The sequence below is a fragment of the Stigmatopora argus genome, chromosome 20 (genome assembly GCF_051989625.1).
Source record: "Stigmatopora argus isolate UIUO_Sarg chromosome 20, RoL_Sarg_1.0, whole genome shotgun sequence".
NCBI classification, from domain to species: Eukaryota; Metazoa; Chordata; class Actinopteri; order Syngnathiformes; family Syngnathidae; genus Stigmatopora; species Stigmatopora argus.
The window spans coordinates 7,561,412-7,576,981 of record NC_135406.1 but is presented as its reverse complement, the minus strand read 5'-3'; the positions used below and the strand labels follow the sequence as shown (position 1 = coordinate 7,576,981).

The following is a 15,570-nucleotide window of genomic DNA, read 5'->3' as shown; positions in this document are numbered from 1 at the left end:
AAGTGGAAAAACATATTACAGAGCCCCAGAGATGTCTCTTTCAAAGCCTGCCGTGAAGAGAAAGGTCGGTGATGAGCACAGACAGTTTCAAGAAAAGTGGGGAGTGCAATATTTCTTTGTTGAACACAGGGGCACCCCGACGTGTCTCATTTACACTGAAAAAGTTGCGGTGCACAAGGAATACAATTTGAAACGTAATTGTACTACGAGACATGCTGTGGAGTACGAAAAATACCAGGGAGATGAGAGAGCCAACCAGGTTGCCAGTCTTAAAACACGTCTTCTGAGGCAACAGGATCTCTTCAAGAAGGCTACCAAAGACAGTAATGCAGCAGTCAAAGCTAGCTACGCCGTTTGTGAGTTGATTGATCCTGTGCTAAGTGATCCCAAATGGCTCATGGACTTGGCTTTTCTTGTTGATATCACACATGAGCTTAATGTACTGAACAAGAAGCTACAAGGCCAGGGGCAACTTGTCAGTGCTGCCTATGACAACGTGAGAGCATTCTGCACTAAACTTGTGTTATGGAAAGCCCAGCTCTCTCAGACAAACCTTTGCCATTTCCCAGCATGCAAGGCTCTCGTGGATGCAGGCACACCATTCAGTGGTGAGAAGTATGTTGAGGCCATTTCGAAGCTACAGGAGGAATTTGATCACAGATTTGCAGACTTCAAGACACACAAAGCCACATTTCAAATTTTTGCGGACCCCTTCTCCTTTGATGTGCAAGATGCCCCTCCTGAGCTTCAAATGGAGCTCATTGACCTGCAGTGCAACTCTGCACTCAAAGCCAAGTTCAGGGAGGTGAGTGGAGAAGCAGACAAGCTTGGGCAATTTTTGAGAGAGTTGACCCCCAGCTTCCCTGAACTTTCCCGAAGGTTCAAGCGGACCATGTGCCTTTTTGGGAGCACATACTTGTGTGAGAAGCTCTTCTCCACCTTGAACTTCAATAAGTCCAAGTACAGGTCCAGACTTACTGATGAGCATCTTCAAGCTCTACTGAGGGTCTCCACTGCTTCCTCCCTCAAGCCAAATGTGACTATGTGAGAAGAAGCGCTGCCAGGTCTCTAGCAGCAAGGAGTAGGCAAAAGAAGCCGTGTTCAGAATATTTCATGTTCAATGTTCCATTCAAGTTCAGAAAGTTAAAGGTTAAAGAGCTGTTAATACAGACATTTGAAACGGAATAAAAATAATTCATTTTCTCTACTTAGCCAGCCAGTGTATATCTACTGTATGCTCATTAGTATTATTTGGTTTTATATTACTGATTGATTTATTTTTTATTCATCTTTAAGTTAATTTATTTAATTCATTATTTTTTGTTAAAAAATAAAGGTATTTGATAACGTTGGAATGTTTTATCAGTGCTTTTCTTGTGGAAATCCTGATGCGGCCCAGTCTCACCCAGACTCGGCCTCTAGCGGCCCCCAGGTAAATTGAGTTCGAGACCCCTGCTCTAGAGTAAGATAAATTGCCTAAAATGATTTATTTTGCCGTAACATAACAATTTAGCTATCTGATATTTGCACTTGCGGGCATCACACAAAAATCATGGCCACTTTGCGCATAGCTGGTTAGCTCAGTTGGTCAGAGCGAGGTGCTAATAATGCCAAGGTCGTGGATTTGACCTCCATATGGGCCATGACCTCTCCGTAGTCATTTGAAATTGCCTATTCCAACTTCTTTTGCCGTAACATAAGTGTTTAGCTAGCTGAAGTGTTGCATTTGCGTCATCACGCAAAAAAATGGCTTTTTCATGGCTGGTTAGCTCGGTTGGTCAGAGCGTGGTGCTAATCACGCCAATGTCGTGGGTTCGACCCCTGTACGGGCCACGACCTCTCTGCACCATTTGAAATTGCCTACAAAAGCTGCTTTTGCCGTAACATAACTGTTTAGCTAGCTGACGTGTTGCATTTGCATCAGGCAAAAGGCAAAATCTGGATTCTCAGACACGTGGCCAGTTAGCTCAGTTGGTCAGAGTGTGGTGCTAATAACACCAATGTCGTGGGTTCGACCCCCGTACGGGCCATCACCTCTCCGTAGTCTTTTGAAATTGCCGACTACAACTTCGTTTGCCGTAACATAATTGTTTAGCTAGCTGACGTGTTGCATTTGTGTCATCACGCAAAAATCTGGATTTTACGGCACATGGTCAGTTAGCTCAGTTGGTCAGAGCATGGTACTAATAACGCCAATGTCACGGGTTCGACCCCTGTACGGGCCACGACCTCTCTGCACTATTTGAAATTGCCTACTATAGCTGCTTTTGCCGTAACATAACTGTTTAGCTAGCTGACGTGTTGCATTTGCGTCATAAGGCAAAATCTGGATTCTCAGACACGTGGCCAGTTAGCTCAGTTGGTCAGAGTGTGGTGCTAATAACGCCAAGGTCGTGGGCTCAACCCCCACATGGGCCATGACCTCTCTGTGATAGTTGAAATTTCCTAATACAACTTATTTTGCCCAAACATAACATAATGTCTTGTCTTGATGTTTCCTCAGTTTCTGTGATCTGATACATTCTCAGCTCCACAAGGCAGAAGACGCCACCCAGGATGTGAATCATCTCAGTGAGGGAATACTTGAGGTTTGTTCCCACCACATTTCTGTCCTTCCCAAATTGTTGTGAAATTAAATTTGTCTTCATACTCAAGCGGGCAGAACAGTGTTTCTCAACTTTGCTTAGCCTCCAATGAGGAAGCCTGTAGAAAATGATAATAGGATTACTCTTAATAGTCGTCACAAGTGCAAAAATCTCCAAATAAAGATGTAAAAACTCTTAAAATAGAATCAACAAAATGCTGTAACAGAGTTGTCTATCTGTCTGGTAAGTTGACTGAGCTACCTTGCTAATGCTAGTGGGTTAATGTTCTGAACCTTAGCTTTTCATGCTAATTGCTAGCATGCGCGAGTATGAGTTTAGACCAGGGGTCTCAAACTTGCGGCCCGCGGGCCAACTGCGGCCCTCGGGACGATAATTTGCGGCCCCCGTCTTAATATGAAAGATCGATTTTTTTTTTTTTAATTTTTTTTTTTTTTTTTTTTTTTACCCCTTTCCCCATGATGGCGCCGTTTAAGTGGCAGCCAGTGGCAGTAGCTCTGTCCACTCATGTTTTTCTTGTTTTACAGCATGTTTTACATGAAAAATTAGAGGGAACATTGACATGCACCTGCTTGTGGCAGGTGTGATACTGGTGTGCCGATAGCGAGCAATCATGATGTCGTGACAGACGGACAGGTCGTACTAGTATTTGTTAGTTTAATGATTAAATACAAATACTGGTATTTGTATTTAATCATTAAACGCTGTTTTCAGCTGGATTTGACCGAATTTGAGAGCATTTTGAGCCGTTTGGCGAATGGACGTCTATAGACGTTTTTTTGCCTCCATCGCGATATCATCCAGTATTTGTATTTAATCATTAAATGCTGTTTTAGGATGGATTTGACCCGATTGCTGTCATTTTACGGCTCGGTTCTGCTACATCTGCCTGCCCAAGAGTGCTTATTCCCGGACTGCCATTGATGGTAGACGAACATTGATTTTTACTATAATTTGGACAACACCGGCGGCGGGCCGGATTAAAAATCCTAACGGGCCGTATATGGCCCGCGGGCCGAGGTTGAAAAACTTGTACACACACGATCCGGCGGGGCGAGCGTTCGAATCCCGTTTCGGCGAAACCTCCGTTCGGCCGAATGAACGTTCGGTGGAACGTCCATTCGGCGACCTGCCCGTCTGTCAAACGTCCGTCGGCGAAACGTCTTTAGGCGAATCATCCGAGTACCGATGATGTCGCTCACACTGGTACTCAGTGCGCTCAGGGAGGTTGTCTTTCTGCTCAGACCAACAAAAAATTAGAGGGAACTTTGGTTCGGAGCTGAATGAACCAATCACGGTGAGGTATACGGCTCTGGAGGGCGGGACATCGGCCGGGTTGTCCAGTGCCTCGCTCACTCACTCATTCATTCCTCCAATCAGCTGGGCGGAGGAGAAGCCGTGAGGCCGATCACTCCGCTCGGCGCGCACACTCCTCCGCTGCTCTCAGCATAGAACTGAATGAGGCGCTATGATCCGTGATCCAGCCTGTGTCAGTGTCTGTAGCCATCTCCGCGATTGAAACGGAGAGCGAAAGTGCACATGCGCCACAAACCCGCGCGACTGAATGTGAAAGATCAACCCGAGACTCATTCCAAGTGGAAAAACATATTACAGAGCCCCAGAGATGTCTCTTTCAAAGCCTGCCGTGAAGAGAAAGGTCGGTGATGAGCACAGACAGTTTCAAGAAAAGTGGGGAGTGCAATATTTCTTTGTTGAACAGAGGGGCACCCCGACGTGTCTCATTTACACTGAAAAAGTTGCGGTGCACAAGGAATACAATTTGAAACGTAATTGTACTACGAGACATGCTGAGGGGTACGAAAAATACCAGGGAGATGAGAGAGCCAACCAGGTTGCCAGTCTTAAAACACGTCTTCTGAGGCAACAGGATCTCTTCAAGAAGGCTACCAAAGACAGTAATGCAGCAGTCAAAGCTAGCTACGCCGTTTGTGAGTTGATTGATCCTGTGCTAAGTGATCCCAAATGGCTCATGGACTTGGCTTTTCTTGTTGATATCACACATGAGCTTAATGTACTGAACAAGAAGCTACAAGGCCAGGGGCAACTTGTCAGTGCTGCCTATGACAACGTGAGAGCATTCTGCACTAAACTTGTGTTATGGAAAGCCCAGCTCTCTCAGACAAACCTTTGCCATTTCCCAGCATGCAAGGCTCTCGTGGATGCAGTCACACCATTCAGTGGTGAGAAGTATGTTGAGGCCATTTCGAAGCTACAGGAGGAATTTGATCACAGATTTGCAGACTTCAAGACACACAAAGCCACATTTCAAATTTTTGCGGACCCCTTCTCCTTTGATGTGCAAGATGCCCCTCCTGAGCTTCAAATGGAGTTCATTGACCTGCAGTGCAACTCTGCACTCAAAGCCAAGTTCAGGGAGGTGAGTGGAGAAGCAGACAAGCTTGGGCAATTTTTGAGAGAGTTGACCCCCAGCTTCCCTGAACTTTCCCGAAGGTTCAAGCGGACCATGTGCCTTTTTGGGAGCACATACTTGTGTGAGAAGCTCTTCTCCACCTTGAACTTCAATAAGTCCAAGTACAGGTCCAGACTTACTGATGAGCATCTTCAAGCTCTACTGAGGGTCTCCACTGCTTCCTCCCTCAAGCCAAATGTGACTATGTGAGAAGAAGCGCTGCCAGGTCTCTAGCAGCAAGGAGTAGGCAAGAGAAGCCGTGTTCAGAATATTTCATGTTCAATGTTCCATTCAAGTTCAGAAAGTTAAAGGTTAAAGAGCTGTTAATACAGACATTTGAAACGGAATAAAAATAATTCATTTTCTCTACTTAGCCAGCCAGTGTATATCTACTGTATGCTCATTAGTATTATTTGGTTTTGTATTACTGATTGATTTATTTTTTATTCATCTTTAAGTTAATTTATTTAATTCATTATTTTTGTTAAAAAATAAAGATATTTGATAACGTTGGAATGTTTTATCAGTGCTTTTCTTGTGGAAATCCTGATGCGGCCCAGTCTCACCCAGACTCGGCCTCTAGCGGCCCCCAGGTAAATTGAGTTCGAGACCCCTGGTTTAGACACAGTTGTCGTATGTTCTATTAATATTAGAATATAATAACACATCACAAAATATTTATAGTTTAGGATTGTGGTCACATTTTTCACTCTTTCATGGATATCTTTTTAACTTTATGCTAAAAGCTACGCTAACTACAAGTGACATAGAACCCTTCTTGAGAGAGTAATTACTTGCCCAAGACGCTAAACAAAAAGTGCATAACCTGATGACAACACTTTTTTTCCACAATTGAATATAACTTTTACAAATGGAAGTATAGTTCTATAACCATAAAGAGACAATTCAATCTTAAATGGCCATCCAGAATAATTTATCGCATTTCCCTTCCCAGTACGTGTATGAGACCAACAAAAACAAAGACAAAGTGGTCCTCGGAAAAGGCACGTACGGGGTGGTGTATGCCGGCAGGGACGTTAGCAGTCATCAAGAAGATTCCAGAAAAGGACAGCACGTGAGTGGATTGTTTGTCCTACCACTTGACAGCCACTAACAAACACAAATATTCCCAGCCGCTCCACGAGGAAATCTGCCTGATCAAGCGACTGAAGCACCGGAACATCGTCCAGTATCTGTGCTCCCTCAGCGAGGACTCTTTCATCAAGATCTTCATGGAAGAAGTCCCAGGAGGTTTGTAGACAAAGCAGTGTTGATGAATAAATCCCAAATACTGTATTTTCACAACTATAAAATGTACCTTGTGATAGGGTGCAGTCTCGTTTGGGGGTATATTTTCAGTTTTTTGTCAATACATTGGACGCATCATCCGATAAGGCACTAGCATGACACTAGGCTTGCGTATGTTATGCTATCCGCTAGCGTACCTATGTTATGCTATCTGCTAGCGTACCTATGTTATGCTATCCGCTAGTGTGCCTATGTTATGCTATTCGCTAGAGTACCTATGTTATGCTAGCCTCTAGCGTACCTGTTTTGCTAGCCGCTAGCGTACCTGTTAAGCTAGCCGCTAGCGTATGTTATGCTAGCCACTACCATATTTATGCTAGCCGCTAGCGTACCTATGTTTTGCTATCCGCTAGCGTACCTGTTATGCTAGCCACTAGCGTATGTTATGCTATCTGCTAGCATACATATGTTACGCTAGCCGTTAGCGTATGTTATGCTATCCGCTAGAGTACCTATGTTATGCTATCCGCTAGCGTGCCTATGTTATGCTATTCGCTAGCATACCTATGTTTTGCTAGCCACTAGCGTACCTGTTAAGCTAGCCGCTAGCGTATGTTAAGCTAGCCGCTAGCGTATATTATGCTAGCCACTAGCGTATGTTATGCTATCTGCTAGCGTACCTATGTTTTGCTATCCGCTAGCGTACCTGTTATGTATTCGGATTTTCTGTTTTAACAATTGGGAAAAACAACTGCAATGTGTCACTGTCAATCATGAGTACTGAAAATGCAAATTTGAACTAAATAAATCATACTGGAAAAAGAAAAATTGCTCCAGCGTCTATAACCCAGGAGACTTTTTAAACAATTTCTAAAATGGGCCTTAATATGTGACTCAAAGTCATGTTTTGGTATACATTTCTGCAATATTGAGTACTTACTTGTGAGTACTAAGTGTCTTTCTCAAACTGATGAATTTATTGAATCCATATTGGCAGATTTACAAATAACACCTAGATAACTAATAACACACAGAAACGAAAATTAGCTTAAAAAAAATAGACAATTTGTGAAATAAAATAAATACACAAAAATTGACAAAACACCTCGTTGGCTGAGTACCAAGAGGAATTAGCCTGGGTTTTATTCTTTATTTCTCTTTATATTACTTTAGCTTGCAACTTTCTGGCTGAGCTTGTCTCGTGCTGCCTTTCTCTTACCGAGAGCGCTTTTTCTGCTGCACTTATCTTCCCATTTAGCAAACGTACGCTCGCTCAAGCGCCACTGCGCCCACTACAGGAGGTATGGTGAAACTGACATTAAAATACACAAAAAAATACAGTGAAACTAAAATGTGGCAGTTACATATCCATTGCCAGATAAGTTTAGTTACATGCCAATCAAATCCGTTTGGATAAATATAAAAGTGTAATAGAACTACAAAATGAACCCAAAGTCAGTTCTGGTGAAGTTGTTAACTGCGCAAGGAAAAGGAGTTCTCCCCTCTGTGGATTCTCATGTGGGTTCTTAAATTTTGCTTTTGAGAAAAGGCTTGACCACAAAATGAGCAGGAAAATTGTTTTTCACCAGTGTGGGTTCTCGTGTGCCTTTTTAAATGTTCCTTTCGAGAAAAGGCTTGACCACAAACTGAGCACAAAAATGTTTTTTTGCCAGTGTGGGGGCTTGTGTGACTAATTAAGCTTTTCTTCCATGTGAATGTCTGACCACAAATTAAGCACGAAAATGGTTTTTCACCAGTGTGGGTTCTTGTGTGGAGTTTTAACTTGTGCTTGAGAGAGAAAGATTTACCACAAATCGAGCACGAAAACGTTTTTTCACCAGTGTGGGTCCTTGCGTGGATAATTAAGTCCTGCTTTCGAAAGAAAGCGTGACCACAAATTGAGCAGGAAAATTGTTTTCCACCAGTGTGGGTTCTTGTGTGGCTTTTTAAGTTTGCTTTCTGTGTGAATGTTTTACCACAAACGGAGCACAAAAACGGTCTCTGCCCAATGTGGGTTGCCATATGTCTTTTCAAAGTAAACATTTTACCAAAGGTTTTCCCACACTGAGAACATTTGCAGAGTTTGCCGCCATTGGGATTTTTCTTAAGACCTTCATCGTCATCATTATCATAAAGCAAGTCGTCACTATCTGATGGAGGAGCAATAAAAGCTTCTTCTTGCCATCCTTTTGTTGAGTCGCTGCCGTGCAGAGGCTCCGCCCCTCTGCCGGCCACGCCTAGATCAACTTCACTCTTGAAAGGCTCAGCAGTTGACCAAGTGACATCTTGCTGCTCCTCCTTTTTGATTGAAAGTTGCTCTTCTCTCTTTTGCTCTTTAATTTGGGGCCATGTTAAAGTGTTTGCAGGCTCTGCCCCTCCGCTGGCCACGCCAAGATCATCTTCTCTCTTCAAGGACGCACCAGTTGACCAGGTGACATCTTCTTCCTCCTTTTTTATTTTAAGTTGCTCTTCTCTCTCTGTGTTGGGGGAACTCTGGCCCCTCCTCTTCGATTTGAGGGGGCTCAACATCCTCTTTGGCACCAGAAAACTCTGACACCTTCCCATCAGGACCAAGATATTTTCTGAAACCTGCAAAGACCCCAAGATAAATTATATATTTTATAAACTGTCTATTATTCTATCTAGAGCAGGGGTCTCGAACTCAATTTACCTGGGGGCCGCTAGAGGCCGAGTCTGGGTGAGACTGGGCCGCATCAGGATTTCCACAAGAAAAGCACTGATAAAACATTCCAACGTTATCAAATATCTTTATTTTTTAACAAAAATAATGAATTAAATAAATTAACTTAAAGATGAATAAAAAATAAATCAATCAGTAATACAAAACCAAATAATACTAATGAGCATACAGTAGATATACACTGGCTGGCTAAGTAGAGAAAATGAATTATTTTTATTCCGTTTCAAATGTCTGTATTAACAGCTCTTTAACCTTTAACTTTCTGAACTTGAATGGAACATTGAACATGAAATATTCTGAACACGGCTTCTCTTGCCTACTCCTTGCTGCTAGAGACCTGGCAGCGCTTCTTCTCACATAGTCACATTTGGCTTGAGGGAGGAAGCAGTGGAGACCCTCAGTAGAGCTTGAAGATGCTCATCAGTAAGTCTGGACCTGTACTTGGACTTATTGAAGTTCAAGGTGGAGAAGAGCTTCTCACACAAGTATGTGCTCCCAAAAAGGCACATGGTCCGCTTGAACCTTCGGGAAAGTTCAGGGAAGCTGGGGGTCAACTCTCTCAAAAATTGCCCAAGCTTGTCTGCTTCTCCACTCACCTCCCTGAACTTGGCTTTGAGTGCAGAGTTGCACTGCAGGTCAATGAACTCCATTTGAAGCTCAGGAGGGGCATCTTGCACATCAAAGGAGAAGGGGTCCGCAAAAATTTGAAATGTGGCTTTGTGTGTCTTGAAGTCTGCAAATCTGTGATCAAATTCCTCCTGTAGCTTCGAAATGGCCTCAACATACTTCTCACCACTGAATGGTGTGACTGCATCCACGAGAGCCTTGCATGCTGGGAAATGGCAAAGGTTTGTCTGAGAGAGCTGGGCTTTCCATAACACAAGTTTAGTGCAGAATGCTCTCACGTTGTCATAGGCAGCACTGACAAGTTGCCCCTGGCCTTGTAGCTTCTTGTTCAGTACATTAAGCTCATGTGTGATATCAACAAGAAAAGCCAAGTCCATGAGCCATTTGGGATCACTTAGCACAGGATCAATCAACTCACAAACGGCGTAGCTAGCTTTGACTGCTGCATTACTGTCTTTGGTAGCCTTCTTGAAGAGATCCTGTTGCCTCAGAAGACGTGTTTTAAGACTGGCAACCTGGTTGGCTCTCTCATCTCCCTGGTATTTTTCGTACCCCTCAGCATGTCTCGTAGTACAATTACGTTTCAAATTGTATTCCTTGTGCACCGCAACTTTTTCAGTGTAAATGAGACACGTCGGGGTGCCCCTCTGTTCAACAAAGAAATATTGCACTCCCCACTTTTCTTGAAACTGTCTGTGCTCATCACCGACCTTTCTCTTCACGGCAGGCTTTGAAAGAGACATCTCTGGGGCTCTGTAATATGTTTTTCCACTTGGAATGAGTCTCGGGTTGATCTTTCACATTCAGTCGCGCGGGTTTGTGGCGCATGTGCACTTTCGCTCTCCGTTTCAATCGCGGAGATGGCTACAGACACTGACACAGGCTGGATCACGGATCATAGCGCCTCATTCAGTTCTATGCTGAGAGCAGCGGAGGAGTGTGCGCGCCGAGCGGAGTGATCGGCCTCACGGCTTCTCCTCCGCCCAGCTGATTGGAGGAATGAATGAGTGAGTGAGCGAGGCACTGGACAACCCGGCCGATGTCCCGCCCTCCAGAGCCGTATACCTCACCGTGATTGGTTCATTCAGCTCCGAACCAAAGTTCCCTCTAATTTTTTGTTGGTCTGAGCAGAAAGACAACCTCCCTGAGCGCACTGAGTACCAGTGTGAGCGACATCATCGGTACTCGGATGATTCGCCTAAAGACGTTTCGCCGACGGACGTTTGACAGACGGGCAGGTCGCCGAATGGACGTTCCACCGAACGTTCATTCGGCCGAACGGAGGTTTCGCCGAAACGGGATTCGAACGCTCGCCCCGCCGGATCGTGTGTGTACAAGTTTTTCAACCTCGGCCCGCGGGCCATATACGGCCCGTTAGGATTTTTAATCCGGCCCGCCGCCGGTGTTGTCCAAATTATAGTAAAAATCAATGTTCGTCTACCATCAATGGCAGTCCGGGAATAAGCACTCTTGGGCAGGCAGATGTAGCAGAACCGAGCCGTAAAATGACAGCAATCGGGTCAAATCCATCCTAAAACAGCATTTAATGATTAAATACAAATACTGGATGATATCGCGATGGAGGCAAAAAAACGTCTATAGACGTCCATTCGCCAAACGGCTCAAAATGCTCTCAAATTCGGTCAAATCCAGCTGAAAACAGCGTTTAATGATTAAATACAAATACTAGTATTTGTATTTAATCATTAAACTAACAAATACTAGTACGACCTGTCCGTCTGTCACGACATCATGATTGCTCGCTATCGGCACACCAGTATCACACCTGCCACAAGCAGGTGCATGTCAATGTTCCCTCTAATTTTTCATGTAAAACATGCTGTAAAACAAGAAAAACATGAGTGGACAGAGCTACTGCCACTGGCTGCCACTTAAACGGCGCCATCATGGGGAAAGGGGTAAAAAAAAAAAAAAAAAAAAAATTAAAAAAAAAAAAATCGATCTTTCATATTAAGACGGGGGCCGCAAATTATCGTCCCGAGGGCCGCAGTTGGCCCGCGGGCCGCAAGTTTGAGACCCCTGCTGTAAAGGGTACAGGCTTAATATATTAATCCTTGCGAACAGGGGGGTGGGGGGTGGGGGGGTCGGGTCACTTGTATTTAAAAATATACATTTATTCATTTCCCAGGCAGGAGAGGTGGTTTTTAAACTCCTTTGAAGAATCCAGCCTGGTTTTCCTTTTGTATTTTTTTTCCCTGTTTTTAGGTTACACAGTCTTTCTATTGTTTTGGAATCAAGTCGACCTTCTTATGGTTACTTGTGAGAAGTAAGTAAAGTTTGTATATGGAGGAAGCCAGTCTAGCTATGTATTACAGTACAGTAGTACCTCGACATACGAGTGCCCCGACATATGAGCAATTTGAGATACGAGTAAAATTTCGAGCAAATATTTATCTTGAGATATGAGACAAATTTTGATATACGAGCATACAGTGGACCCGAGAGGCTGCTCATAAGTACATCATGGGCACTGTTTTTCCCGTCGCAAGTCCCTCGTGTAATGTCTCTACAAGCACTGTGTTTTTTTTTTCCGTTAGTCAGTGCGAATGGCAGATCGATCGCTAATACGAGAGGAGTATACTAATTCTCATTGGCAAGTGGTCCTGCGTTATCCTATTGTGAGGACATTTTTGTGCATCGTTTTGGGAATATTTTGAAGGGAAGACAAAATCAAACAACAGTCGATATTGAATGAAAGTCAGTTTGGAGGCGGGGCAAATAGAGCCAACCCGGGAGAAGAAAGGTATCAAATGTCAAACTAAATTAGTATTAAGTTTAGTGTTAGGTTCGATTAAACTTATTTTTGAGTGTGTCTGCAACGTAATATAAGTTCATTTAAATTTGTTTATGTTATGTTACGAGCGTCTTGCTGTGCAAAAAGTCTCTCCGTCTAATTTTGGTACTATTAAACACATTTTAGTACTATTAAACCACTAGTTATTTGTGACTTTGTTAAAAGATGTCGAATTAGAACAAATAAATGTTTTTCCAATCCGATATCCTGTTTTTGTGTTTTTTCAGAGGCTTGGAACGAATTAATTTGTTTTTAGTTCATTTCTATGGGAAATGTTGATTTGAGATACGGGTAAATCGACATACGCGTTCAGTCCCGGAAGGCATTAAGCTCGTAGTCTCCCTATGTCTCTTATGACTTAACATTTAAGTCATAAGAGACGTAGGGAGACTGTCTTCTTGTGGAAATTATTGGTATTGCCACCGCGGGGAGTATCTTTTTTCTTTCTTAATGACATAATAAAAAAAATAAAGGACTGATTTGAATCATGTTTCAGCAATTTCCTGTATTTTAAAACAAGATTCATGTCTTATTTAAATTGATTAATGTGATTTTTCAGTTTTAAAATGAGTTTAAAATAAAAGCAAAATGGACTGCTGAAGCCCAGGGTTGATTCAGGGACCTTAGAATCTTCAGTTTAACAGTCTCCCATCTGAGCTACTTCAGCTGGCAGAGTCTGCTCAAAACCTCAACTGATGATTGACTATTGGTCTAATTGTACAATAAGAGCTCGAGTTGTTCCTTTTTGTTGCAAGTATTTTTCAATCCTGTTTGTATTCAATTCATTGATGTATTTCCTTGTCAGCTGATTGGAAATTGCTTCCTTTATCATAATACATCTCTGTTACGTGTCCTCTTCTGGCAAGAAATCTTCTGATTGCGTTGAGCCAAGCATCAGTGTCATGGGAAGACAACACTTCCAATGAATTCATTCAGTCATCATGGGTCCCGCGCATCTTTGTAATGGGTTGTTGGAGCATGTACTTGTGGACTTTAGACAAAAGGCAGACTCCACCCTAGACTGGTCACCAGACTGCCTTAGGGCACACAGAGAGACAGACAATCATTTGCACTCACAATCATACTACCATCAGGAATCGAGCCCACAACTCCCCACATTGTAGTCAGGTGAGTGAACCAACACACCACCAGGCAGTCTCCAATAAACCTTGTGGGTTCCAAATGTATTGTTCTTATCGCAAGGCATGCAAAGTTTACGCAGTGGTGGACCATCAGGGCCTGCAAGGCCTTCTCTGCCGGCCTAAAAAAATATCTGAATCACAGACTGATGTTAATTATGTTTTGTCTATGAATACTTATTAATTAATTCCAAAATGTCTGTCGGCTTCCTTTCATTGCTTTTCCCCTGGTTGTGCTGCTTCCAGATGTGTGTTTTCATATTTAAGCATCTAACCAACCATGAATAAGGACGACCTTATTCCAGCCAATACGACCTAGAGTAAAAGTAACACTAATATAAAATGAAAGAAAATCAGCACACCTAAATCAGAAACTACAACTCCACACATTTTGGGTAAAAACCTGGAAAACAACATTGGTTTTGTACCTAAAAATGAAACAAATTCTTCGAAAAATATTGGGTCTTGTAGGTCATGTGACACACATTGGTCCAATCAGAATTGCGGCTTCCAGCAGTAAGGCAACTCACCTGTACTTAATAACAATACGTAAAGTCATTCATTTCAAATTCACTCTGTTGCGTTATTTTCTCAAATACAAAGGAAGAAGAAACTTGAAGTTTCTATTTGGATTTCTAAGACTTTGACGTAAATTAATATTTGGTGTTATCCTGGGGAGACCATGTCCTTATAATATGTGGTGTATTCCAACCTATTAGGGATAAGTTCGTTGAGTCCACCTGTTGAACTGTGGCGCATCCATACATGGGTATCAGCATTGTTGCACTCTTGGTTCAAGGTAAAAGACGTCAACGGATGACTGTGTCCTGGCTCTCTTCTTAAATACAGTACAACTGGCGATGTGGATTAATTGCGGAGGGAAAAAGGCAAAAGAGACACTGTCAGTAGTAGTGAGTACAATGGCCCAAATCGGCAAGGTTGATGAATATAAGACTGAAAATTAGCCGTGGAACACATATATCGAGTGGTTGGAGCAGTTCCTTGATGCTAACGACATCGACCCGGCGAAGTATGTAGCCATGTTGCTATGCGTAATGGGAGCTACCACATATGGACATTTGAGGAATTTGGTCCAACCTGACAAGCCCAAAGATAAATCTTTCGACGATGAAGAATGTGACATATTTTATTGTAGCTGTTTCATTTTGATATATCACCACTGTAGGATTAAAACTCTTGTTCTTGACTCGATTACAATGTACAAAGGCTCTCTGTCTGAGATTCTTCTTTGAGGTTGATTTCACGCTGATAAGAAGACAGATGGTGGGCTTCCAAAAGACAGTGGAGACAAGGTGCTAGACAGATGGTGCGGACTTCAAAGGACAGTGGAGACAAGGACTTAGACGATGTGGATTCCAGGGCCAGCAGTTACGGAGACAAATGTACAGTGGAAAATCCCAGGGAGGATACCCCTCAAGACCGTCGTGGACCAGTCCGCATCTCATTGGAATCAGCGAATGAATATTCATTTTTGTATTATACTATAACTGGGAAAACTCAGGTTTGGACTTTTGTCTTTTCTCATCCTCCACTATGCACGGCGATGCTCAGCTGGTTTATATTTGGGAGGGGGACCTGCAGCTCTGTAAGGATCAATTTGTCTGGAATAAATCATCTGTGGATTAAACCGCTCAACCCTGGTCTCTTTCCTCCGATGCTGAACATGCACAATTGTTAGACGGGATAAGACTGAGTTAAGGAATTAGGGTCAGGTGCTAAAACTTTACGTCTAACAACGACAATGTGAGGATTTTGAAGGAACATTTTGAGCCAAAGCCAACATTGGTCGCAGAAAGATTCCGCTTTAACAAATGTAATCAAAAGAGGAATCAAACTGTGGCACAGTATGTAGCAGAACTAAAGCAACAAGCAGCAAATTGTGAGTTTGGCACAAATTTGGATTCGGCGCTGCGAGACAGGTTCGTGAGTGCACTCAAAAAATGAAATGTGCCAAAGAAGATTGCTTTCTGAGGCAGAACAAGAAG

General features: G+C 43.0%; 2 protein-coding genes and 2 non-coding genes across 4 annotated transcripts in view; 3 read left to right on the top strand and 1 right to left on the bottom strand.

Moving 5' to 3' along the window:
- LOC144065881 (uncharacterized) overlaps positions 1–15,570 on the top strand; it is a 155,121-nt gene that overhangs the window by 32,448 nt on the left and 107,103 nt on the right. The gene's annotated exons all lie outside the window — the stretch shown is intronic.
- Positions 1,957–2,030, top strand: trnai-aau (transfer RNA isoleucine (anticodon AAU)). Its single transcript has one exon. It is a non-coding gene; the product is annotated as a tRNA-Ile (tRNA).
- On the top strand, positions 2,345–2,418 carry trnai-aau (transfer RNA isoleucine (anticodon AAU)). Its single transcript has one exon. It is a non-coding gene; the product is annotated as a tRNA-Ile (tRNA).
- LOC144065930 (uncharacterized) lies at positions 7,283–8,884 on the bottom strand. The gene has a single exon (XM_077589175.1). It carries the CDS (start codon positions 8,845–8,847, stop codon positions 7,756–7,758), a length of 1,092 nt encoding a protein of 363 aa, XP_077445301.1. The 5' UTR covers positions 8,848–8,884; the 3' UTR covers positions 7,283–7,755.

Bases quoted from the DNA above. Each gene is read 5' to 3' on its own strand.
- LOC144065930 (XM_077589175.1), bottom strand. From the start codon at position 8,847: ATGGGAAGGTGTCAGAGTTTTCTGGTGCCAAAGAGGATGTTGAGCCCC.